General features: G+C 46.9%; 1 protein-coding gene across 2 annotated transcripts in view; it reads left to right on the plus strand.

Moving 5' to 3' along the window:
• The first annotated feature begins 1,382 nt into the window (after positions 1-1,382).
• The window catches only part of DIPK2B (divergent protein kinase domain 2B), a 43,184-nt gene continuing 19,070 nt past the window's right edge, over positions 1,383-25,496 (plus strand). For both annotated transcript variants that reach the window (XM_025857749.2, XM_073901902.1), the window contains exons 1-2: positions 1,383-1,803; positions 9,319-9,583. In XM_025857749.2, coding sequence (XP_025713534.2) covers positions 1,571-1,803; positions 9,319-9,583 — 498 coding nt within the window. In that variant the 5' untranslated portion in view covers positions 1,383-1,570. The remainder of the gene's footprint in view (positions 1,804-9,318; positions 9,584-25,496) is intronic.

Here is a 25,496-nt window from a genome sequence, read left to right on the forward strand (position 1 = left end):
CAAAACTATGAACTTTGCTTGACCTAACCACATCTTACACAAAAATTAATTCAAACTGGGTCATAGATTTAAGTGGAAAGTCTAAAACTATAAAACTTTTATAAGAAGTCATAGGAGAAAAGCCTTTGGGGTCTAGGGCTAGGTGAAGAGTTCTTATACTTGACACTAAAAGTATTAACCATAAAAGGAAAAATTGACTGCATGGACTTCATCAAAATTAAAAACGTTGACTCTGCAAAAGACCCTGTTCAGAAGATGAAAGACAAGTTACCACCTGGGAGAAAATATTTGCAAGCCACATATCCAACACAGAACCAGTATCGAGAATATATAAAGAACTCTTACAACTCCAGAATTCCAAACAAACACAACTGAACATTTCCCTGAGGAGGACAGACTGTGAGCTTATAAGCATATGTTTAACCATCGGAAAACTGCCATTAGCCTGCTCTTCCTGACAATCGTTAACAAAACTCCCCGATTCTCCTGAGACCATCCCTGGCCCCCTCTGATCTGCCTTCTCCCCCCTCTCCTATCCCAAGTCCGCCTTCCCTGGTTTGGTCCTCATATACCCTCTCCATCCCTAAATTAGCACTTCCTTCCACTCCACGCTGTGGGCCTTATCTTGCTGTCAGGAGGATTCAGCTGTGGGACAGTAAATGCCACCAAGTCAGGCTGGCCATGGAGAAAGGAGGCAGGGTGCTAAAGGGAAGGGGAACTGGCAGGTGGTGGGAAGGGGATAGAGGAACAGACAGAGCTGGGTACAGGCAGAAGAATCTTTCTGGCACTCCCTCGTCACATCAGAGGCCACCAGACTCTTTCCCCAGCCTGCTCAGATCTGCGAGAGGAGCTGAAACACGGACTAACTTGAGTTTTTCTATTCCCAAAATGGCCAAAAGTTTTCGCCATTCGAATCAGTGTTAAATGCACCACTTAATGGTCAGCCGACTGACTTCGAGTTATTTCATAGTCAAATAGAATCGAAGTGGGGCTGGGATGGCTAGTCAAGGGGCGGGCCTAAGTATCCACTGCAGAGGGGGGAAATTGGGGCGTGTGTGTGTGTGTGTGTGTGTGTGTGTGTGTGTGTGTGTGTGTGTGGGTGCGCGCACACGATCCATAGGGACAGATGTGCCCAGAGCTCAAACAGTGGAGGGTGGAGGCCTTCAGGATCCTTTGAAACTCCCAGGTGGAATCCAGGTCGGACACACATCCTGAATGGACCTTTCCTGCCCAGCCAGGATATCCTGTGTTTGTCGAAAGGACCGCACAGGGAAGCCCTGACCATTGTCCTTCCCGAAATCTGCCAGTCAGCCCTTCCCCAGCCCGAGGCAGCCGCCCCAGACAGAGGAAGAGTAACTCTGGAAACGGTGTTATCTGCATCCTCCATGGACTTCCTCACCTCCTCCCCTGCCCCGTTAGCCCTAAGCTCCTTAGCATCCTCAAACAGAATTTGGGGAAGCTGGGATGGGGTCAGCGCCCTGAAGCCAGCCCCCTCTCTTTTGCCAAGACCCACCTCTGCGCAGCCCTGAGTGGGCAGCTGAAGCCTGCAGCGGGGAATCCTGAGCAGGAGATGGAGCCCCAGCTGGGGCCTAAGGCTGCCGGCCTCGGCCCAGGCTGGCCCGTGCTGCTGCTGTGGGTCTCAGCCCTGAGCTGTTCTCTTTCTTCGCTGGCTTCTCCCTCTCCTTCTCTGGTGCCCCGAAGCAGAACCAGCTATAATTTTGGAAGGACTTTCCTCGGTCTTGATAAATGCAATGCCTGCATCGGGACATCAATTTGCAAGAAGTTCTTTAAAGAAGAAATAAGGTCAGAATCTCCATTAGATAACTCGGAGGGGCAAACTCCTGTTCCCTTCATGTGATGATGTCCAGGAGTTTGTTGAAAATGAGTCAGGATGCAATTTCTGGGTGGGAGCTGAAGCAAAGTCAAGTCATCATGGCGGTGATGGGTTGACGTTGGGCTGGGGAGGGGGATAAGGTATGAAGCTGAATTCTAGCCCTAAATGCTAAAGCCAAAGTTTTCTTTTGAAGTGGGAGCTTAAAGTGTTCTTTTCTATGAATGGAGTAGCCCGGGATTATTGAGTTTGCCAAGTTCATTTCTCATAAAAAGAGGGAAATAAAATTAATAGGAAGCCTACTATGTGACAGACCTTTTAAAGCTTATTTTTATTCGCTCTGCATCACCATCCCAGAACGTTAATGTTTTGCACTCATTACTCAGAGAGTGACCATAGCAAGATTAAGTGACTTGCCCAAGGTCACCCCCTAGTAAGTGGCAGATCTAGGATTTAAACCAGGGCACTTTGCTCCAAAGTTTCGGAACCAATTTTCCAATGCAGAGGAAAACCCAAGTTTAGTAAATGGTAATGCGTTTGGATCTCACCAAGGACGGTATCACACTCTGGAGTTCAAGCCTGTCAGCACATAGTCAATGAGTCTTGACCACAGCCAAGACCCAGCAGGGGGGCTAATGACATCGCTGTAACTCTTGGTCATTGCCCTCGAGGTGCTCAGGAGGAGGGAGCCATGTTACAAATAACAATGATAAGACGTGGCCTGAAATGTACAGGACCTCCAGGAGCTCCAAGGAGGGGAATACTAATTCCAAATGGGGGCTGGAGAAGGCATTCAGAACAAGGCCTTTAAAGGATGAGCTGAAATTTAGGAGAAGGGCTTAAGGTAGAAGGAACAGTTAAAGCAATGGCCCGGAGTGTGGCTCCGGAGAGGCAAGAAGCACTTAGGGGCTGGAGCATGGGGCCTATGTGGAGGCGTGGCAGAAGGAGGCCATTGGAAGAGGCAGATGGGGCAGGGGCCTTGAATGCCATGCCAAGGAATTGGGACCTTCGCCTGTGGGCCAGCGGTTCCCCACCTCTTTGATACTGAAGACCCTTTGTAATAGGCCTTTCTCAGCAGCCCTCCCCCAGGGACCTATCTGAGGCATGTAAAATTTGGTGACCAAAAAACAACATTAATTTACAATAATTTGATTTCCAATTTGTATTAACTGAAGACATATTTGATTATTCAACTAAGTTACTAAACAAATATAATGAATAGAAAATATCAGTCAAAAATGTGGAACTTTTGAGAGATGATAGGTATCATATTGATGTGGACTTTCCCCCTTAGGACTTTTTTTAAGGCATTTCAAATGGTGAAAAGTTGAAAGACCTTCCCAACCGGGGAAGCTCTGTTGCAGGCAATGGTGAAGGAGTTTAGTGGGGTAGAGACAAGATGAGACTTGTGTTTTGGAAGGATCTCCTGGAAAGCAATGTGCGTCTGCCTTCGGCTCAGGTCATGATCCCAGGGTCCTGAGATCGGGCCCCACGTCGGGCTCCCTGCTCAGCAGGAGCCTTCTTCTCCCTCTGCCCCTTCCCCTGCCACCCTGCTCGTGCTCTCTCTCTCTCTCTCTCAAATAAATAATTTTTTTAAAAATAATAATTAAAAAAAAAGAAAGCAGTGTACAGGATGACGCTGGCAGGGGCAGCCAGACCAGTTCTCCTAGTCCAGGAGAAAAGTCAGTGGGAAAAAAGCAGGGCAGGAAGGATGCCAGTGGGTAGGTTCAGCTAGAGAAGTCATTTTGTTGACCAACTCAATGTGACAGGAAGTAAAGATGGAAATGTTGAAAGCAAACACAAGATTTCCATCCCATCTAAGAAATGGGGTGGAGAGGACCGAGAACATGAGTGAAGTGGGGCTGATTCCTCGGAGAAAGGAGGAGAGAATACGGACAGATTTTCTGACAGGAGGGAGGGCCTTTATGGGATTCTACTGAAGGAGAGTCCCAGATTCACATCTTCCTCGAGGTAACTAAACAAGAGTATATGAATCGTACAGTTGACTCTTCGCCAAGTGGCAATAAATGAAGTTTTTCTCACCAGGCAGGTATTGGCCAAATTCAGGAAGCATTTCCCCAAATAGGTTTGTGTTCCATTCAAGTTCAGGATATTACCTCAGCTCCCTCAGAATTTATGTTCCATGTGCGCCCGAAAGGGATGTCTGCAGAGACAAGCAGGAAAGCACCAGGTGGGGTGGGTTGGAGTTTAGGGCTCTCCATGTTGAGAATACACATTCTTCAAGCGCAAAACCCCAGAGAGAGGCAATGAGTGGGTCTGGGGACGCAGACTTGTTGATAGTTCTTTACAGCGTAAGCAACTGTTTCCTTATTTTAAAAGTAATATCTGTTTATTTTAGAATTTTCAAAAAATACTGAAGAAAGCACAAAATGAAAATCATGTATAATGCCTCCACGGAGGAATCACCCCTTAGTTAACCTATCCTTGCCACCTTTTCTCTAAGTATGGATTTAAAATTTTTTTTTCAGCAAAAATGTGATCAGACTATGTACACTTTTCTGTAAAATTTTATTTAACAGTATGTCAGGAACACCTTTCCACATTATTAACTGTTCTTCAACGTCAGCCATAGAAACATTTTTCTAGATATGTCTCCTTTGGCAAGGAAAACAAAAGTAAAATTAGACTCTTGGGACTGCCAAGAGTCTTTGCACAACAAAGGAAACCATCAACAAAACAAACAAACAAACAAAAAAACCCACCAAATGGGAGAAGATATTTGCAAATGACACATCCAGAATTTGATTTTTAATGGCTTTGTGGTATTCAATCGCATCAGGCAACCATAATTTATTTAACTAATCCACTGCTGTGAGACAACTAGTTTTTTTTTCTCTTTTCAATATTATAAACAGTGTTATGTTGAACATCCCTGCTGCTAGATTTTTGTGCACATCAATCATAAATTCCTATGACAAATTCCCAGAAGTGGAAATTTCTGGGTCACGAAATATAGCGCATTTTTAGGAGACTTTATATATATCTCCAAATGGAGACTTCTACCTATAGAGCTCACTTCTTGCATGATCACAAATATTTAATATTACTACTATTTTTAGTTTGTATGTCTTCTGAGTTGAGCCTTTTTTTCAGGCTTACTGGCCATTCCTTTCTTTCTTTCTTTGGGGGGGGGGCTTTGTATAATTCTTTTCTTTGTTTTTTAATTTATTTCTTTTTTATTTAAATTCAATTAGCCAACATATAGTACTGACCATTTCTATTCCTTTTTTGTTTGCTAAATTGTCTACAAGTTCATATCCTTTGCCTCTCTTTCTAAGAGTGTTTGTTCGTCTTGCTCATCTCCAAATATTTTCTCACTTTTGCAAATGACTATGATAATACCTTAGGAAAAAGCTCACCTCGAACTCTCAGCTGTTTGGCTGACATGCTATAACCAGGCAAGCGTTAGCATTCCAGGCCAGGGCCTCAGTAAGAACTGGACAAAAGCTTTTTTGTTTGGCAACAGAGAGTGAGCCTGGGAAGCTGAAGATACATCATTGGTAGATGACTGTCATCTTTTATCTTCTCTCTGGCAAGAATGCTGATGATAAACCTAATGCTTCGCATACCCAACTGTTAACCTTTGAACATTTCAATGTTTTCAGTACCAGTTTTCCCATGCGTTCCATTTGGACTTTCAAATCCTGAATGAAAAAAAACTTAAGGGAAGCCAAAAAACAAGAGGAAACCTGATTGACATAGTCTTCCCGCTGAACACATACCTATCTGTGAAATCCTAAGCAATCACGCCAGCTGGTGAGATCTAGCAGGAACTAGCTGATCAGGATTCATGTATGTGCAGCTCATAAGTTGGGGAGAAAGGTGGAGATGGAGGACTTAGCAGCAGTATTTCTGATCAGAATTGCTCCTAGGGATTCCTGGGCTCTCACCAAGGCAGGTGCTTTCCCTGCTTTCCCTCCCCTTCCTTACTGTACTCACTTGGCCTTGCATCCCTACCTCCCTCTCCCAGAGTCTTAAAGGAAGTTTAAAAACTTCTGAGTAGTGGAGGGCTCGCAGTATTTTTAAAATAGGTAAATCATTAGGCTTGCTTTTGCCTTCTCTTTTCCCTTACCCTCGTCTGTCTCTTTCATCTCGGAAGATGATAGTAATTATTGCTTTAACTCACTTCCTCGAATCAATTCAGAGGTCTCGGGAGCTGCAGGGCCCCAGAGCTTATGGTAAAAGCATCCGTGTACACATTCCGTCATCCACACATGCGCCCATCTGTCCATTTACCCATTCATTCAGGTGCCCGTCTGTGCATCGTTCCACCCAACCATCCCTCTGCAGCCAGCCAGCCAGCCAGCTCTCCATGTATCCCTCCACTCATTTATCATCCATCTGTACATCCAAATACCCATCCATCCATCCATCCATCCATCCAACTAAAATGCACTGGGCACTAACTTGGCGCCCAGCCATCTGCTAGGCACTGAGCGACCAAGTTGAGGGAAGCCCAGTCCTAGCCCTGCAGGAGTTTACTCTCCATTGAGAAGACAGTGGTGGCACTAGGAAAATGGAAGAAAGTATCTCAGACAAAGGGATGGGCACATGACCAGGTGAGTGGAGGCTCAGGGGCCCAAAACGATGTGGCTTAGCCAAGGATGATCAGTGGTTTGGTGAGAACAAAGCAAGGTTGTAGGGCGAGTAGAAAGAGATGGGCCCAGAAAGAAAGCTGTGAAGTGCTCTAAGTAGTGTGAGCTGTGTCCTAAGAGCTTTTGGGAAGACACTGGATGTTTTAAGGGTTCTGGGCAAAGCTGAGGGATGGAGAAGAGGAAAGGGAGGCAAGAAATATTTAGGAAGGCATGTCTACAGATTTAGTGTTTGACGGGATGTCAGCATGAGGAGCATGCAAGAGGAAAGTGTTTTATTGTTATTGCAACACCGGCGCTCTGTGCCACGCCACCACGCTGTCCTCCATGTTGAGGGGCTCGGGGTGGATTGGATCACATGACCTTGTTGCTTGCTTCCAGCTCTGGAAACCATGATACTGCTAGATACAACCCCTAATAATGTTACCTACCAATCTGTTCCCACAAGCGAGGTCATACAAAGGATGACAGGGGACCAGGCCAAGGCAAAGCGCTTGAGATTGCAAGTTCCGGGGCCTTGAATGCCGCCTCCTCCAATTTCTGGTTGTACGACTTTGGACAAATTACTTAACTTCCCTGTGCCTCAGTTTCCTCATCTGTATGGTTAAGAACAGTACTGACTTCGCAGGTTTGTGGCCAGGTTTAACTGAATTACTACTCACGAAGCATTTAGCACAGTGACTGGCATGCTTATGTGTTTTATACATGCGTGTTGCTACGATCAATGTCTAAGAGAACCACCTATCATAAATCCTCAGTCACAGGCATTTCAGGGGGTTGAACCCCCAGGAGCAAGAGCAGCTGCAGGGAACAAGCAGACAGGCCTGCCTCGGAGCCCTCTGCCCCTCCTTATCCTCTCAGAGGGGAGGACCATTTCCAATGGTTGTCCTGAAAATGCCGGTGAATTTGATTCACTGCTCGTTTATGACGTTTCATTTTTTTATTTCATTTCTTTTTCAAGATTTTATTTTATTTTTCATTTTTTATTTTTTTAGATTTTATTTATTTATTTGACAGAGAGAGACACAGTGAGAGAGGGAACACAAGTGGGGGAGAGGGAGAAGCAGGCTCCCCACTGAGCATGGAGCCCAATGTGGGGCTCGATCCTGGGACCCCGGGATCATGACCTGAGTCAAAGGCAGACGCTCAACCAACTGAGCACCCCAAAATCTTGGTGCCCCAAGATTTTATTTATTTATTTGAGGGAGAGAGCATAAGCTGAGGAGAGGCAGAGGGAGAGGGAGAAGCAGGTTCCCCACTGAGCAGGGAGCCCGACTCGGGACTCAATCCCAGGACCCCGGGATCATGACCTGAGCCGAAGGCAGACGTTTAACCGACTGAACCACACTGGCGCCCCACAATGTTTTACCTTTTTGAATAGATCTGTGGCAATGTTCTTGAACGGAATTCTTTGGGCCTACCTCCACTGCAGTTTGAACGGCACTACTACATTATGGAAGGTGCTAAGTGACAGGTTCTGCTGGAGCACCTTCTTTGAGAAGCTTGCAGTCTCTTAAGATGAAGCTGCATCATGTGAATGAGAAAACAAAGCAGTGTAGATTTTGGAGCCAATCAAAATGCTAACTCCCCCAAAAGTCATGATCATGAGGCTGTCCAATAATGCCCAAAAATAAGTTCCAGATTCTTACTTGAATTAAATATAGAACACATCTCAGAAGCTTAATTTTATTAATCATGAAAGTAAACGTTACCTTCCTAATTTTTCCTACATAAATCAGAAGATTTCACATTCTCCCCTAATGGGAATGTTGGCATGTGGCCAGAAGAATGGCCAGAGAAAAAAAGGTCAAGGTGGGGCCTAGGAAACTAGCAAAGGGGTCCTAGGGGAGGATTAAGGACCAACCAGGCCTTTGTGTGGCATTACACACGTCTTGGATCCCAGAGGGCTTTGAATTTGGTGACCATTTTCCAGCCACTGTTCCCTGTGACTTGCTTGGTATGGATGGCTTAAATCTTTGGACTGAAGGCAAAATTGATGGGGCCACCAAGGGTGGGATATGCCGAGGTAGTGCTCCTCCGAGTGCAGGTCCAGAAGCCTCTTCACCAACTATGGTTCCAAGACCCAGCCATTAGTCAGAGGGTGGGCTGCTTCTAGAACCAGTGTTGGGAAGGGGAAAGATCATGGGCTCTGCTGACAGATGGCCCTGGGTCTGCACGTCTGCTCAGCAATGTACTGTCTGAACTTGGGAGAGGTCCTTAAGCTCTATAAGCCTCAGTTTCCCCATCTGTAAAGTGGGGATGGGGTATCAGGAGAATCTAAGGCACCAGCATGTGTAAAGCTGCCATCTTTATATGGAGAAGTTCAGAAAGCCATGGCTAGTCCTTCTGCGTCAGCTGCCTGAAGAAGATAAAGCATGTGTCTGGAGTGTATCTCCCTCACCTTTTCTGACATCACATATTTACATCCCTGAGTTTGAGGAAACAAAAGTAGTGTTCTCACAGAAAGAGTGGAGCGCCCCAGTCGAAGGAGGAGAAATGGATCAGACGGGATGTTGTCGCCTGTCTCCCTGGCCCCAGGTTCTGCTGGCTCTGACAATATAGCTAGTCCCTCCTTGGCCCCTGCTTCATCCCTCCAGTTCCAGGCAGATCCTAAAAGGGCTCTTCTGGGGGCGCCTGGGTGGCTCAGTCGGTGAAGCATCTGCCTTCGGCTCAGGTCATGATCCCAGGGTCCTGGGATGGAGCCCTGCGTCGGGCTCCCTGCTCAGCGGGGAGTTTGTTTCTCCCTCTCCCACTGTCTGCAGCTCCCCCAGCTTGTGCTCTCTCTCTCTCTCTCTCTCTCTAATAAATTTTTAAAATTTTTAGAAAAATATATTAAAAAATAAAATAAATAAAATAAAAGGGCTCTTCTTCCAGGTTTGACAGCTGGCTGGCTTCCCCCCTCGGACTGCCTCCCGACTACTTGCCTTCTTACCCTGCAAATTACTCAGATGATTCCAAAACCTGGCGCCCTGTGGAGGTCTCCAGGCTGGTCAGCAAACAGCAAAGTGACATCTCAGACAGGAGAATCTGCGCCTCTGCAGCAGCCCCAAAGACCTGCAGCATCGAGCGCATCCTGAGGAAAACCAGGAGGTTCCAGAAATGGCTGCAGGCCAAGCGCCTCACACCAGACCTGGTGCAGGTGAGTGTGCTGGTCGTGGGGCAGGAGACAAGGGGGTGAGGGGGGGGAGGCATCTACTCTCATCTCACATCTCCATGTGGGGAAAAGGAGTCATGGTCTGTCTGAACTGACCAAACCATGTCACGAAGCAGAGTGGTTTGTGACAAGACGGTAACTAGACAGGGTTAGTTATAGGGACCCTTCCCATTGTCATCCTCCACTCTCGCTGATGTGACCCTCCGCAACTATTTGGGAAACAGTTTCTGGCTGCTACCTCTGGCCTGAAGAACTGATGGGATGAGCTAAACCCTCCCCCCGGCCAGGGTTTAGCTCACCTACAAGCTTCTCAGGGGACCTTTGCCGACTTCCAGACTGTGCCCTCTCTTGAAAGCTCTCCTAGACACCCTGTTTCACCATCCAGAGAGCCCACTTTGGACATCAGCTTCCTCGTCCATTTCCCACCAGAAAGAAGAACAAACCTGAGTCATGACAGAAGTAGGCTCTGATAATACAGCTCCCTCTTCCTATCTGAGAGCTCCCACTCACTCCCCCAAGTAGGCTGCCTCCAAGACTTCAGCACACTGCTGGTGCCCTTGGTCCCCGCTCCTGCACTATCATCCCCAGGATCCTGCTTCCTCGCCCAAACCAGCACAACCTTGTCCCTCCCCACACACCCTGCTGGGCCCCTGATGGCAGAAGATGCCCCCACAGAGGACTGAGGAGTGTCTCACCTTCAGCCACGATGGGAAAGAAGAGGCTGACCCCAACCTCCCTGCCATGACAAGCCTGAAGGGCTCGAACTGGCCTCCTTGGGCGGATGCTGAGACCACCTCTTGCACTTCCCGGGCCACAAGCACCCTTCACGTGGACACCTGAGGCTGCCCGAGGGACTTCTGAAGCACTCAGACCTTCCCTTGGCCTCTTCAAGATGAGGGGCACCAAGCAAAGAAGAACCACTGGTCCCTGGATATCTCATCCGTGTCACAAGACCATGTGGCTTTGCTCTTGGGTTGTGTGGACACTGCTTTGCAATCAGGAGCAATCAAGCTGTGGGAAACATGGCTGCCATCTGACATCGCACTTCCCAATGGGAGCCTTTTGCACTCTACACTTCATGAATCTCACTGCCGTGGGGGTGCGAAGAGAAGGAGCCAGAGGAAGTCAAGCCATTCTCAGGCCAGGGAGGTGGTGGGATCCAACATCCGGGTCTTGGAGTTTGTGCAGGAGACAGCAAGCAGAGGCTCAGGTGGGAAGAACCCGGTGCGGGGCTGCTCAACACTGAGCAGAACCTGACAACAGAGGACAGATAACAAAGCCCCCACCGTGGCCCACACCGTCGGTATAATCCCCCTGCGCCTCTCTTTCCGCACCCGCAGACAGACCCTCCATGCCCTGGCCTGGGTACCTGCCACTTGCCAATTGCAGGCTGGCCACAGCAAGCACTGAACTACAGGAAGGACCAATGTGAGACCTTTCCCGCTTTGCCTCAACTATGTGCTCAGGAACAAGAGGAAGTCCCCCAGGAAAAGCAAAACAAGATACACAGGGAATCATTTCAGAACCCCCTTGAAAATCCCGTCACCTCTTCCGGCCCCCATCATTGACGGGTCCCATGCCGAAGGACACAGTTCTCCTAAGGCACTGGCTCCAGACTTACCTCCACTTGGGACTTGCACAATACACCAAAGGACAGCCAGGTGCTCAGGATACACTTGAGATCCCACGGAAAGTGGCCAGACCGATGAACTAAGGAAAGCTCCCTCTTTCCCTCAGCTTCTAGAGATTTCCATAATAACAATCCAGTGGGGATTATCCCATGCCCCCACCCCGACCCCGGCAAGTCCAAAGCACCCTGCCCAGGACATCTAGTGTCACCTACCATGATGAGTGTAGACACTGTGGTGTAGACAAAAGATCTCTGGAGTCTGGAAACTGTCTGAGCCCTGGCTTTGCCACTCAAACCTGGGGCCAAACGAGAAGGAGCAGAGACCCAGGAAGAGCAAACAGCTGCCGCTTCCTGTGCCTCTGGTCAACAAGCTTCAACGCTGTGCTTTATCTTGGGGACACGAAAATGAATCTGACACAAGCCCCACCTCCAGGAGTGGGTGGCCCCCCAGCGAGGACAGGTAAGAACACAAACCACCACAAAGCAATATAGTGGATGACATGAGGACACTCGGTAAGGGAACAGAGGACAAACTATTGACTTGGGTCCTTCACTCACCAACCAGGTGACGTGGCATTTAAGCGCAGGACTTCCCCACTCTGCCCCCACATCCCTCCTCCCAAAGAGGGTTGAGGGGAGGCCTGGTGGATGATCTCAAAGAGCCTCCTAGCTCTGACATTCTTTGACTTGAGATGACTCTGCTTCACTTATTATTTAACAATCCTGATGAATGACTATTATCAGCAGGTACTCTGCTGCATGCCTTGACTTCCTACTTCTTTTTTTTTTTATTATTTTATTTATTCATTTGAGAGAGAGAGCACGAACAGAGGGGAGAGGCAGAAGCAGACTCCCCACTGAACAGGGAGCCCGACGATGCGGGACTCCATCTCAGGATCCGGAGATCATGACCTGAGCCGAAAGCAGATGCTTAACCGACTGAGCCACCCAGGCGCCCCTTGATTTCTTCCTTCTCAAAGGGCAGCAAATAGTGCCTTTTCTATCCGATTCATTCATCTTAATGAGCTTTACATATGAAGATGCTTTAGAAAAAGTCCATCACCTTAGAAATACATGGCAACATTATTGTACTGAGAGGATTCCCTTTCTTCAGTGTGCTGTGCTAAAATTTACTCGACCAAATTTGTCCTCTCGCTTTAACGTGTGGCCAAACAGGCTTTCCTTCTTTCTGCCAAAAACACATCCATTAACAGCACCCCGTTAAGACACAACCAAAGCCACAACCATTTTCACTTCTCTGCTAACTCATCTTTTCATCCCCACCCACCAGAGATTTTTCCTTTCCTTTTTTTTTTAAATTTAAATTCGATTAACCAATGTATATTACATGATTATTTTCCTTTCCTCATTAAAAAAAAAAACAGAAAAATAGCAGCCATTTTATAAATGCTGAACAAACCCCATTTTCCCTCCATCCACCAAAGCTCAAGGTGTTCTGCACCCTTTCCCTCCCAGGCCCCATCCAGGCAGCACTCAAACTGCCACACTTTTCTTCTTAGCAAAACTCACCTCCCAGACAGTTTAAAATGGATCCATCATCACCAAAGGTGGGGGTGAGGGAAACTCACTTATCTGCCCAAGACAGTTGAAAATGAGTGTTCAGACAAAAACTCGTATGTGAATGCTCACAGCAGGACTAATCACAAGAGCCAAAAGGTGGAAGCAACCCACACATCCATCAACTGAGGAATGAATAAACGAAACATGTCATAGCCACACAATGGAATATTATTTGACCATAAAAAAGAATCAAGGACTGATACCTGCTGCAACATGGATGAACCTTCAAAACATTACACTAAGAGAAAGAAGCCAGATGCAAAAGGACAAATATTGGAGGATTCCATGTATAGGAAATTTCCAGAATGGGCAGATCCATAGAGACAGAAAGCAGATTAGCAGTTGCCAGGAGCTGAGGGGGAGAATTAGGAGTGAATGTTTCATGGGCACAGGGTGTCTTTTGAGGGTGATGGGAAAATTCTGGAGTTAGAGTGATGATATTTGTACAACCTTGTGAGTACACTAAAAGCCATTGAATTATACACCTTAAAATGGTGAGAATGGCACACTTTATGTTATGCAAATTTCACCTCAACTAAAAACAAAAAGGAAGAATAAGCCCCATAGAAACTTCACCAATCCTGTGACTTCATTCCCTTGGAGTCCCAAGAGGTGATGGGCAGCTAATCCAATAATTTAATTCATGCCAGGATGTTAACAGCTAATAGCATTTCACTGTTAGCTCTCCAAGAAACCATTTGTGTGTAAAACCGATATGGCAATACTCGTACTTGTCCATCCCATGACTATCTCACACCTTCCTAAAACATCCCTGCATCCTTCCCCCTGCGCACAAAATCCAGATGTGCCCCCAGAATCCTTCCCGATGATCTGAGCAAGCAGCCTGTTTCAGAGTGACCATTCATCCCAGATTTGGCCGAACAGCTCTGCCGGTCCCAGGAATTCTCTCAACCATGACTTGAGTGGGTGTTCCCTGATTTTCTCAAAAGCCACTTTCCAACCGGGATCTAGGCCAGGGCCCTCCAGAGTGTGTATCTGTGTGTGTGTATGCCAGTGCGTGCTTGGGAAAGGAAAAGGGGCCGCAGGGAGCCCACAGGTTTGCTCAGAGAACTGACAAGGGAGAGAAGAGAAACAGTCAAAGAAATAAAAGGAAATTGAAGGCAGGGGGGATGTGACAGGTGCAGGGCCCTCCAAACCTCGATTGTGAGTTCTGCTTACGAATAAATAAAGTCAACTTGGATGAAAAGCCCCAGTAGTCACCATCAGAGGCTGAGCCAGGGAGTCCGTGGCTCCCCACTCCTGCAGGGCCAAGCACTGCTTTGTATTAAGGACACTCTCTTGAGCCACAGGCGGTATACTGCAGCGAGGTGCTGCCAATGAGGCAGCAAGGGACCAGAAAAATCAGCCAGAGGGTGAAACAATGCAGAGTGTGCGTGTGTGTGTGTGTGTGTGTGTGTGTGTGTGTGTGTGTGTGTGTGACTTATGCCAATAAAACCGTGACTTTTCTCCTTCTAAAAACTGCATTGTTCTGATGGGACTATCCCACAGCCTAAATTACTAGCCCACAGATAGAACCACAGCCAAGAACACCACCCAGTTTATCATGATGTGCCTGTTCGAAAAACCACAAAGAAGGCTTCCTCTGCTATTATGCCAAGTGCAAAGAGGCAACCACCCTCAGCAGTGCGTGGCTAATCAGAGGAAAACACATATCCCCCGTTGTGTCCCCCTCCCATCCCCTCAACTACCGGCTGCTTCTGACATTGTTCTAAACACAGACCCTGTTTTCCCCTCCGAGTGGGAACGGATTCCGTGGCCGCCGAGCCTTTTCTCCCACTAGATGGCAGTATAGTGTTCAGGCAGCTTCGTTCAACGCAAGGATGGCGAGCGATTTTACTTCCTCGGTCTTGGTTATTTGTTTAAAGAGATAGAATTAACGGCAGTAAGCAAATTCAGCAAAATGCATCTTAACCATTTAATCAGAATATGGTTTTAGAGGTAAATACTACAATAAAATTCATCTGTGCTTAATGTTAATTCAAAAACAGTTAAGAGGGCTTTGCTGGACCTATGCAAGGGGCGGGGACCCACTGTGATACCAGACAGGTTATGATAACGTGTTTGAATGAAGATGAAAATCTTATACGAGTTGCAGCTAGTTTTCAGACCATAAAGATTTTAATCTCTCACAGGCTACCAGGTCAAGGACCCTTCCAAAAAGTTACATTTGCTGTTGTTTTTGTTTTTGTTTTTTTAAATAACATGGCCAGATTGATGCTAGAAAAAGAAAAACAGCTGATCGGTGGCCATACCATTTTCGTATTGATCTAATATGGGAGTCAAAGATGATGAGTATTAATGGAAAAGGAAATATAAGCTACTAAAAGTGCCTGGCCAGTCCCACCATAGGTCAATATTCCCAGAACATCAGCACACACCCTCTGGCTGACCCGTCTATGGAGAGCAGAGGCCCTTCCGAGGTACACTGTGGTCATGAGACCCTGCTCCCCATGACCCTTGGGAAGTAGTCAATGGTGTTTTTTTGTCGTCCACCGGAGTTCCGGGAGCCAACTGGGGAGAGATTACGGTATGGATCTGAGCCCCGCCCAGCCCACTTTTCCTTCCAATCATGGAACTGTTGACAGTTGAAACAACTAAGGCTTTGGGTCATGGGATTTGTCGAGGGTTACAAGCCCCGAGAGTTTATCACCTTGGCATTTGTGGCCACCACGTTATTTGGAATGGGAAAGAGACTAATCTATTCATTTCCAGGCCTCCATTTTACCATAGGCTCATAGAAAAGGGACTAACAGATCACTCAGCCTGTCTGCTCAATTGAGTCCTAAATTACTCCTGATGGACCTCTTGAGTGAAAATAAGATAGTGAAAGGTGTTCCCCACCTTGACACAAACAAGTTGGGAAATTGAAGAGAGGCAAGAGAAGACTCAGGGAAGGTAGACGTGAGATGAGTCACGAGGGGTTCCTTTCCCAAAGAGCTCAAAAGCAGAATAGAGGCAGCCCACAGCCAAGGCATAACTGAAGGCTGGACAAACATCAAGATGTTTGCAGGCTCTGCCTTCACAGGGCTCTCAGCTTTCCTTGAACTTGGGTGTTAGCCAACCAAACCTGTTCTTAAATAAATCAAGCCGTCCTTTGTTCTTGCTACGATTTCTTCCTTTGCTATCTCAATACCCCTATTTTGATATATGCTGGAACAAATTCTTTTGCTTGGCTCAGAGGCCTGAGAATTGGCTGTGCCTCTACATATGTCCACATAATAATGAAGTAAACAGAGGTGAAACTATATCACATATAATAGATATCTATAAAGACATTCACTCGAAAAAATTAATGATGAAACTAATTGATAAGTTGGTTGTGTTCTAAAAACAGTTTATTCGGCCACAAAACCTCTCAATAAATTTTATTTATTTTTTTATTTTCTATTTTTTTAAAGATTTTATTTATTTATTTGAGAGAGAGAATGAGATAGAGAGCATGAGAGGGGGGAGGGTCAGAGGGAGAAGCAGACTCCCCACTGAGTGGGGAGCCCGATGTGGGACTCGATCCCGGGACTCCAGGATCATGACCTGAGCCGAAGGCAGTCGCTTAACCAACTGAGCCACCCAGTCACCCAATAAATTTTAAAAAAGTAGAAATAACATGGACCACTTTCTCTGATTAAAAGGCAAGAGCAGGGGCACCTAGGTGGCTCAGATGGTTAAGTGTCTGCCTTCAGCTCAGGGCATGATCTCAGGGTCCTGGGATTGAGTCTGCTTCTTCCTCTGCCTCTCCCCGTGCTTGTGCTCTCTCTGTCTCTGTCTCTCAAATGAATAAATAAAATCTTTAAAAAAATAATAAAATAAATAAAAAGCAATAGCATCAGACATTAACAATAATAAAAAGGGGGAGAAAAAAGAACCCTACCAAGTTTGGAATTTTAAAACATTATCTACAAACATTCTTATATACATCAGTTGGTGAACATGAGTATACTTATGGAAGTAAAACTGCTGGATGATGGCATGTACCTAGGGACTCATTTAGTAGATGCTACCAGTTTTCCAAATGGTTGTACTGATTTTCTCTATAAGCAATTCCCTATAAGCAATGGAAGAGAGTGTTCCATTGTTCCACATCTCCATCGACACTTGATATTGTTAGTTTTTCGTTTTTGTCATCTTGGTGGGTGTCTAGCAGTATCTCATTGTGTGGTTTGAAGTTGTATTTTTCTCGTAACTAATAATATAGAGACCCTTTTTGCATATTTTTTGACTGCTTTGATTTCGTCTTTTGTAAAACCCTGGGGTTAAGGTGTCCCTTTTTTATTGGGTCATCTGCCTTTCTTACTCATTCCTGAAAGTTACATTTGTTCTAAGATACGAGCGCTTTGTTGGATATACGTATTACAAATATCTTCTCCCAGTCCACAGCTGGCCTTTCCACTCTCTTAATAAGTATCTTTTGATGAATTGAAATTCTTCATTTCAAGGTAGTCCAATTTATTCACTGCTTATTTTAAGGTTAATGCTTTTAGCATCCTGATTATCCCATGGTCATAAAAGTATTCCCCTGTTTACTTTTAGAAGCTTCCATGAGTTATCTCTCATATATAGCTCACTAATCATATGTTCTGCTGTGCCCAGTTTGGTATCAAATCCAGTCAATAAATTCTTAATTTCAGATATTGCATTTTGTATTTCTTATGTCATGTGGGGTTTTTTTAATAAATTCTAATTCTCTGTTGAATTCTCTCCTTTTTATCAATTTTGTCTGTCTTTTCCTCTTTTCTCTTAAAATCTTAATCATAGTTGCTTTGAATTCCATACTTGCTAACTCTGGGTTATCTCAGCTTCTCCTTCTGCTTCTGCTGGTTGTTTTCCTTTTTCTTGATTGCCAATTGGTTTTTCTTGCTTCTTCACATTTTTCGGTAATTTTTTTATTGTATGCTGGATTTTAAGGATAATACATTGTAGAGGTTCTGATTTATGTTATCTTCCTTTAAAGATTGTTGACTTTTGTTCTAGCAGCCAATTACATTGCTCCCAGATCACCAAAATCCAGGGTTTCTCAATCCCGGAGCTATGGACATTTGGAGCCGAATTATCCTTTGTTGGGAGGATGAAGGCGACACTGTACTGTGCATCATAAGATGTTTAGCAGCATCCTTGGCCCACACACACTAGATGCCAGTAGCATCACAACATCCAATCGGGACAGTCCAAAATGTTTCCAGATGTTGCAAAACAACTCGGAGGGAGCAAAATTGCCCCCCTCCAGTTGAGAATCACTGCCTTAATCCTGTTGAGGCTGGGGTTAGACTTTGTTCGTGTAGATCTTCTTCAGTATTGCTCTTGCTTCTGGGACATGGTCCTTGCTGGTAAGACATGATCCTTACTACTGGAGTGTGGACTTCCTGAGGTCCAATTCAAAGCCCAGGGTGCTAAGATGTCTGGCTCAAACTCCAGCCTCCATCTTGTCAGAAGTTATACAGCCTCTGAAATCTCTGTTCAGGCATACAGCCTTCTTCTGTGGTTTTGTGCTACGCCTGGACTCCCACCCGCTCATATGCAGCTTAGGAGTTGGCCAGAGACCTGGCAGGAACTTTTACACGTATTTAGGGGGTTCCTTCTCTATGGCTTTCTCATTGATAGGACCCTGCCCCCAAATCCCAGCGACTCTGGTAGCCCAAACTGTTTCCTTTACCCAGCAAGACTCTGCGCGGCAGCTTGGAAAATGCCCTCAGGGCAAAAGATAGTGTGACTATGGAGCTTGGTTCATGTGTATTCTTTTTCTCAAGAACCATGGACCTGGGGCGCGTGGGTGGCTCAGTCGGTGAAGCGTCTGCCTTCTGCTCGGGTCATGATCCTGGGGTCCTGCGATCGAGTCCCACATCGGGCTCCCTGCTCAGCGGGGAGTCTGCTTCTCCGTCTGTCCCTCCCCTCTGCTCATGTGCTCACTCTCTCTCTCTCTCTCTCTCACACACACAAAAATAAATAAAATATTTTTTTAAAAAAAGGAACCAAACTTAGCATGGGAGTCGGAGAAGAATCCGACTTAATAACACACAGCAGACCAGAAAGGCACTTTCTATAGAATACATGGCATTGGTTTTCGTTCTTTTGGCTTTTGCCAAAGCAGACAGGGTGCTGCTTGAGGGCAGGGACTGCTTCTTAGTCATCCATGTCTTCCCTCACCCATGTCTGCCATGGAGTAGACACCTCACAAATGTTTGGGAGATGAAGGAGTGATAGAATGAGCGAATGGATGGGACATCATTCACCACTCACTGTTCATGGCTTCCGGGAGACTCTCAATCCCCACCAGGGCTGACTCCCTGGGCTAACTCCAGAGGCCATGGGATTTCAGAGTCTCCGAAAGTCCTGACTTTCCCCAAGAGAACATCTTTACTGGCTTGACCCAGTATCATGGTTCCTACTCCTTGGAATAGGACTCTTGATACCAGAAATGTCTGACGGATTCAAGTGAGGTGGGATGGTGACTCTCCAGGGCTTGATCTCAACACAGTTATCTTGGAAAAGAGACAGCTAAGGCATTTTGACCCAGGGCAGCAAGGAAGAAGTTGATGGGGAGCCTCTTGCTCAGGAGAATAAAGAGTGGTTCTTCCAGGGGGTCCCTTGATAAGTTGGGCCAAACACTTTTGAGGACTGTACTTCAAAGGGAACATGAAACACTGAAAGACCAATTGCCCTTCCATCACTGTTTGTCCTAGGGTCCACAGTGCCTCCTTACCAAGAGGTTCCAGGAAGGTCAGTGGTCTGGAGTGACCATGCATCTAGGGCCCCCAAAATGGCACTGGATGTGGTGGAGACCTTCTGCACACCGTCCTTGAGATTCAGCAGGTGCTCGTTTACACGTGGCACTTTCCAGTTCTGGGGACAAGACAGCGGACAACATGTATGCTTTTGGCAGGGAAGGGAGTTCTGAAAACATAAGTGACTTTTTTGCATTAACCAACAGATATAGCTACCTTCTAGTATTTTGAGATTGGTGTCTTCTTTTCAGCCTAAAATGACTGTCCTTTCCTAGGGTTCTGGGTCTAAGGGACTCTGTATGTGAAGCTACCTGATTTTTATATGGCCAGATGGCTACAGTGATGTGTGAACAGTCACGGGGCTCATCCTGTTCTTAACACTCATTGTTCTTGGGTCCATCTGATCTCTCTATCCTCCCTGAAGTCCTGCCCTTGGCCCAGTGGCCAATCATCTATGGCCTCCCCTTTTAGTATCTGTTTAAACTTAATACCTCACGTGCTCGCAGCCCTGGAGGCCATCAGATTGCCTGAGCATATTTTCCCACAGGAGGTCCCCGTGACAGATCCCCTTCCCTCTGCCTACACCTCCTGCACAGGGAACTCTTCCAACCAAGTCCTTCTACACAGCACCCTCAGCACTTCCCCACCCACTGGAAGGTGGCAAGGCACCACTTCTGGCCTGCTTCAGAGAGCCCTGTCACCTGTATCCCTTGGCCCCACCTCTGCTTTCCTAGACACATCCTCAGCCCGGCCACCTGCCACCACCACCCTCCTCACCCCCCAAAACCAGGTCTTTCCTTTCCCGTTCAATTTTTAAATTTTATTTTTTTTTATTTTTTTAAGATTTTTATTTATTTATTTGAAAGAGAGAGAGAGAGACCATGCATGAGTGAAGGGAGAGGCAGAGGGAGAAACAGACTCCCCACTGAACAGGGAACCTGATGCGGGACTCGATCCCAGGACCCCGGGATGATGACCTGAGCCGAAGGCAGACACCTCACCGACTGAGCCACCCAGGCACCCCTAAATTTTATTTTTAATCATCAAGGTAACATATATTCATTATAAAAATATTTAAAGTATATATATTTTAAAATCCATAAGGAAGTGGGTGGGGGAATCACTTAGAATCCACCCCCCAGAGGCAACCACTGTGAACACATTGGAGTTCTTCCTTCTCGTCTTTTTTCTAGTCATATTAACTTAATTACAAAGAAGTCGAAGAAGTTGAATAAGTTGAAAAATAATAAGAATAATCTTTAAATATATGGAAAATGCAATATATGGAATATTGCACGTTCCTCTGTAACTTAATATGGTATCATATACTCTCGCCGGTATCATTAATGAAGAGAAAAGTCGCCATGAGACATACAAAGAAAGACCAAGATGTTGGGGTGGCTTTGTAACGTGTCACCTTGGCCTGGCTGACTCGAATTTCTCAGAATTCCCCTCCCTGTTAGTTTCCATTTCCAGTGGGCTACAGAAAGATTTCACTGGGAGTTTTGGAAGGCAGAAGGGAAACCGTGGCCACTTTGTAGCTCACACACAGTGTCCCCTCTACTGGCTCGCCTTGCTGGGGTGAGGTCAGTTGTGTGAGGTCAAATCCCTGTTTTTTAAAAAAGAAGAGAAAACAACCTAGTGTTTCTGCTTCTCTGATTGAACCCTGAGGGATAAGGGTGGTACAACCTCGACAGAAGCAGAAGCCTGGCAGCCCCTCCCCAAGCAAGCACAAGGCTAGTTGGAAGATTTTCCTGACAATCGGGGTTCTGTCTGAGCTTCCTGGACCACAGGACCTTTGCACAGCAGAAGCCACTGAGCTCCTGCAGAAGTTTCTGCAAGCTTGCATGCACAAGTGAGTTGTCAGAAGCACTTGGCATCCTGTCTTCTGATTTAAAAAGAAAGGTGGGGGTGGGGAACCCAGCAGCCCATAAAAGGAAATGGCCCAGTGGAGAATTATGACCAGCCTTGGCGTACCTGAATCAAAATGACAGACCATGAAATAATGTGTTTTCGTCTGCATCAGCTGCCCCGTCCGTCCCAACTATCGGCTGAATTGCCTGCCACAAAGATTACTTCATCTGCCACAGTAGAAAATCGTTGAGCAGCTCACAAATTCCACAGTGGCAAAGCCTGGGGCCCCAGAGTGGGGGAAGATGGAGGATGAGAAGGAAGAGAGAAGAGGAGACTCCAATGGGAGGACGAAACTAGCCACCACTCCCATAGGCAGGGTCATCCAAGATATTGGCTACCCCATGGAAGAGGGGGCCACGACTGCCACCGAGCGAGCCTCTGGCTGCCGAAGGTTTGACAGCAAGGAGCATAGGGAGGCAAGGAAAGGAGGAGACCCGACCACAGCCTCTGCACCACAGATACCATGAGGGACGCTGTGGGGAATTCAGCGACAGTGGTCACCTACAGCACCACAAATGACGCATGTCTTCTAAAAGGAAACAATTGCTTGTAACTTATTCAGGGATCAGAAGTTGCAGGGATCAGAGACCGCCTCGGAACAATTAAAGTGAAAAGGGGGGTTCGTTGTGCCGGAAATACATCCATCGGGGCCTCATGGAAACTAGGACGTTCCAAGGCGCCTACTCAGCCCATCTCTGCCTCCAGAGCCACATTGTTTTTCATCTGTTTTCTTTGGGTTGTCTGCTCCATCACCTTCTCGGCAAACTGTGTGGTCATGTTCCCCGCTCCTCCCCAACGTGACAGGACATTACCGTTCCCAGACCCACCACCGGCCGCCTGGCTCAGTCTCCCAGGAGCTGGGGGTTGGAGCAGACGCCCCGAGTAAGTGCGCTCTGGCACATCCATCTGTCCGTGACCAAGGATGTGCTTGCTAAGGACCTCCTGGGTGCCCGCCCCGGACTGGGAGCTGAGGAGGTTACAGAAGTGTTGGTGTTCAACATCCCTGTCCACGAGCACGTGAGAACTGAGGCACGATGGGGCCTGAGGACCAGACTCCAGGAGAAGGAAGAAAATGAAGGCTTGTTAGGTCAGGAAAGCTGCTTAGAGGACGTGTGATCTGACCTGGGAGGGGAAGGATGGGCTGGGGGAAATGTCCCTGGCAGATCTTCCAGAGAATAAAAGAAACGTGTGCCGGGCAAAGATGCAGAATAAGGTGTGAATGTGGAAAGTAGTTAAGTGTCAAGTCCCTGATCACAGTGTGCGTCCACAGCAGTGGGTGGCATTGCAACAGCAGGACTGGGAGGCAGCGAGTGTTGACGTTCATTCTATAGGACAGCGGTTCTCAACCTTGAGTCTGCATCAGAATCTTCTGGAGGGCTCGTTAACACAGGCATCGCTGGGCCCCGACTCCGGAGGTTCTGATGCAGCAGGTCTGGGGCAGGGACCAAGAACTGGCATTTCTAAAAGACAAGTGACTTGAGGACAGGGGATCTTTCCACAAATGGGTCAAAAAGTAGTAGGCAGGGTGCATGGACAAGGGTCCACAGTGGAATCGGGGAGGCTGGGTAGCAAAAGTAAGGCAGGGCCATATACACACAATAGCAACTGGTGAAGAAAGTAGCCAGGAGGGGGGCAGGGTAGGGCACATCCAAGAGGCACAGCAACCACTACCAGCCAGATGATGCCCAGGGTTCCTGGGGAAGCGAGGACGCCTGGCATCCAGGTCCTGCCCTTGAGGCCTGGGACTATGGGGGAGAGAAAACCAACAGAATCCCTGCCCGAGGACGGGATGTCACCCATGTCGGAGGCCCTGTTTTACATGGAGACCAGAGCTCTGTCAGAGCCGGGGCGTCCTGTGCCAGGGAAACATTCTGCAGCCCGCGCCCTGCCCCGCGCCACCAAACCTATTTCATTTTTTTAATTGAATGTTGCGTTCACGTCGACACAACCTTCCTGGGGAGGTTATCCACTCGGAGGGGATCCAAAGCAAACTCCAAATTCTGCACCTGCTCTCAGCTCATTTCCGGTCTTTGCTTCTACTCTTCCAAGCCCAACTCGCCATCAGTGACTGACCTGTAAGGAACCAGAAGTGATAAGCCCAGGCAAACAGTAGCAGAGAGAAACTTCCTAATGGGGGAAGGGGCCGATGACAAATCCACCGTATCATGGATGATGGGGGCATCAGCTACTGTACCAAGTTCCCTCCCTTCTCCAGTGCCAGTGACAGTGGCTGAGGATGCACCGTGCCTGTAAAGGGACGTGACTGAGAATGATGAGGACATTTTTAGATGTCGAAACTTTTTATTTTTTATTTATTTATTTTTAAAGTAGATTCCATGCCCAGCAAGGAGCCCAGCACGGGGCTTGAACTCCCGCCCCTGAGATCAAGACCTGAGCTGAGATCAAGAGTTGGACGCTTAACTGACTTGAACCACCCAGGCGCCCCTACATGTCTAAACTTTTTGAATCATCCAAACGGTTTCTCTCAAATAGTCACTGTGGTGGCCAGCACTTTCAGAATGAAAAGTTAACAAACCAAGAACCTTCGCGTGGTGTCTGGGCTCCAGATGAGAAAAACAATCAGAAAGCATCTCAGTAAAAGTTGTGGGGGGCGGGGATTCCGCCTACTGGAGTAGGAAAGAACTGTGAGCTCTTTCTCATAATAACGAAAACCAAATAGGTTTTCCTGGTTTTGAATACAATGCAGCTTGAGGAAACATTCTGTAACTTTCGGCTTCATTACCCAGAACAACCGGTACAGTCAGTGAATCATCATTGCTTTAATTACGACACACTGATTAACTCTGATACATAATTAACCTAAACCCTGAGTCGCAAGCATATTTAACAACCAAATCATGTAAAAGGTGTTCGGGTGTGTAACCATAAAGTCAACTTAGAGGTTTATTAGCACTCGAACTTTCTCTTTTTCTCCCTGGGTGCTAGGAGAGCTTGGTAACAGTAAATTCATTAAGAGTAAAAACTCATTTGTTGGAGATTTCCCTCAGCCCTCCAAATTGAGCCGGTCAGGGCAATCTTCTCGCTGGAAAAGCTGACTTCCCATCTTTTTTTTTTTTTTTCCTGGTATCACTACATCCCCACATATAACGATGGTAGCCTCTGGGGGCGGTAACAGGAGCTCTTAGTCACTTTCACGCCGTACAGTTCCATATCGTTTGAATGTCTGACAATGAACGTGCATGGATGGCCAACTTTGGAAGCCTCCTTCCTCCCAGTGCATGGAAAAAAGTGCCCCGGTTAGCCATTCTGTATAGACAGTGCGGGCACTGTCTGTGGCTTAATCCATTGATGGGGAAGATGGTGGTGACCCTGGAAAAGGTTAAAAGGGGAAATAAATGGGGGCACCTGGGTGGCTCAGTCGGTGAAGCATGTGCCTTCGACTCAGGTCGTGATCTCAGGGTCCTGGGATCGAGCCCCACATTGGGCTCCCTGCTCAGCGGGGAGTCTGCTTCTCCCTCTCCCTCTGCCCTCCCACCCCTCCCTCGTGCTCTCTCTCTCACTCACGAATAAATAAAATCTTAAAAGGTGGGGTGAGGAATAAATTAATTAATTAATTTTTAAAAAGGGCATAAAGTGACCTGAGTTAGCACATCTGCTGTCTAGCATGTGTGTCATAATTTGTGAACATGAAATAATATCTGTTTGCCTTATTTTTATGTTGTGTAAAGCCTTAGAAGAACAGATTCTGAGAAGTGAAAACTAGTTCTCATTTCAACGTGAAGCTCTCCACTGGTCAGTTGACCATGTCCTTGGAAAGAGAGGTCAGAGTCCTGAATCCAGCTGTGCCTTTAGCCATCTTTATGACCTCCGATTGCTGACTTCCAATCTTTGAAAAGGAAAGCCATCCTTCTTGCCTTAGATTTTCTTCCTGATAGCAGTTAATATTCTTTCTTCTACACATTTATTTCCATCGGAGCAAGTGTTCAGATATGTTCAGTCATGGTAAATCTTTGTCTTCCGAGTCATATTTGCTTTTGGGAAACAGCCCAAAGTCGTCCAGACCCAGGTGGGATGA

Source organism: Callorhinus ursinus, unplaced genomic scaffold (genome assembly GCF_003265705.2).
Source record: "Callorhinus ursinus isolate GAN/ISIS: 27379988/994484 unplaced genomic scaffold, GSC_fseal_2.0 scaffold16, whole genome shotgun sequence".
In the NCBI taxonomy this organism is placed as follows: Eukaryota; Metazoa; Chordata; class Mammalia; order Carnivora; family Otariidae; genus Callorhinus; species Callorhinus ursinus.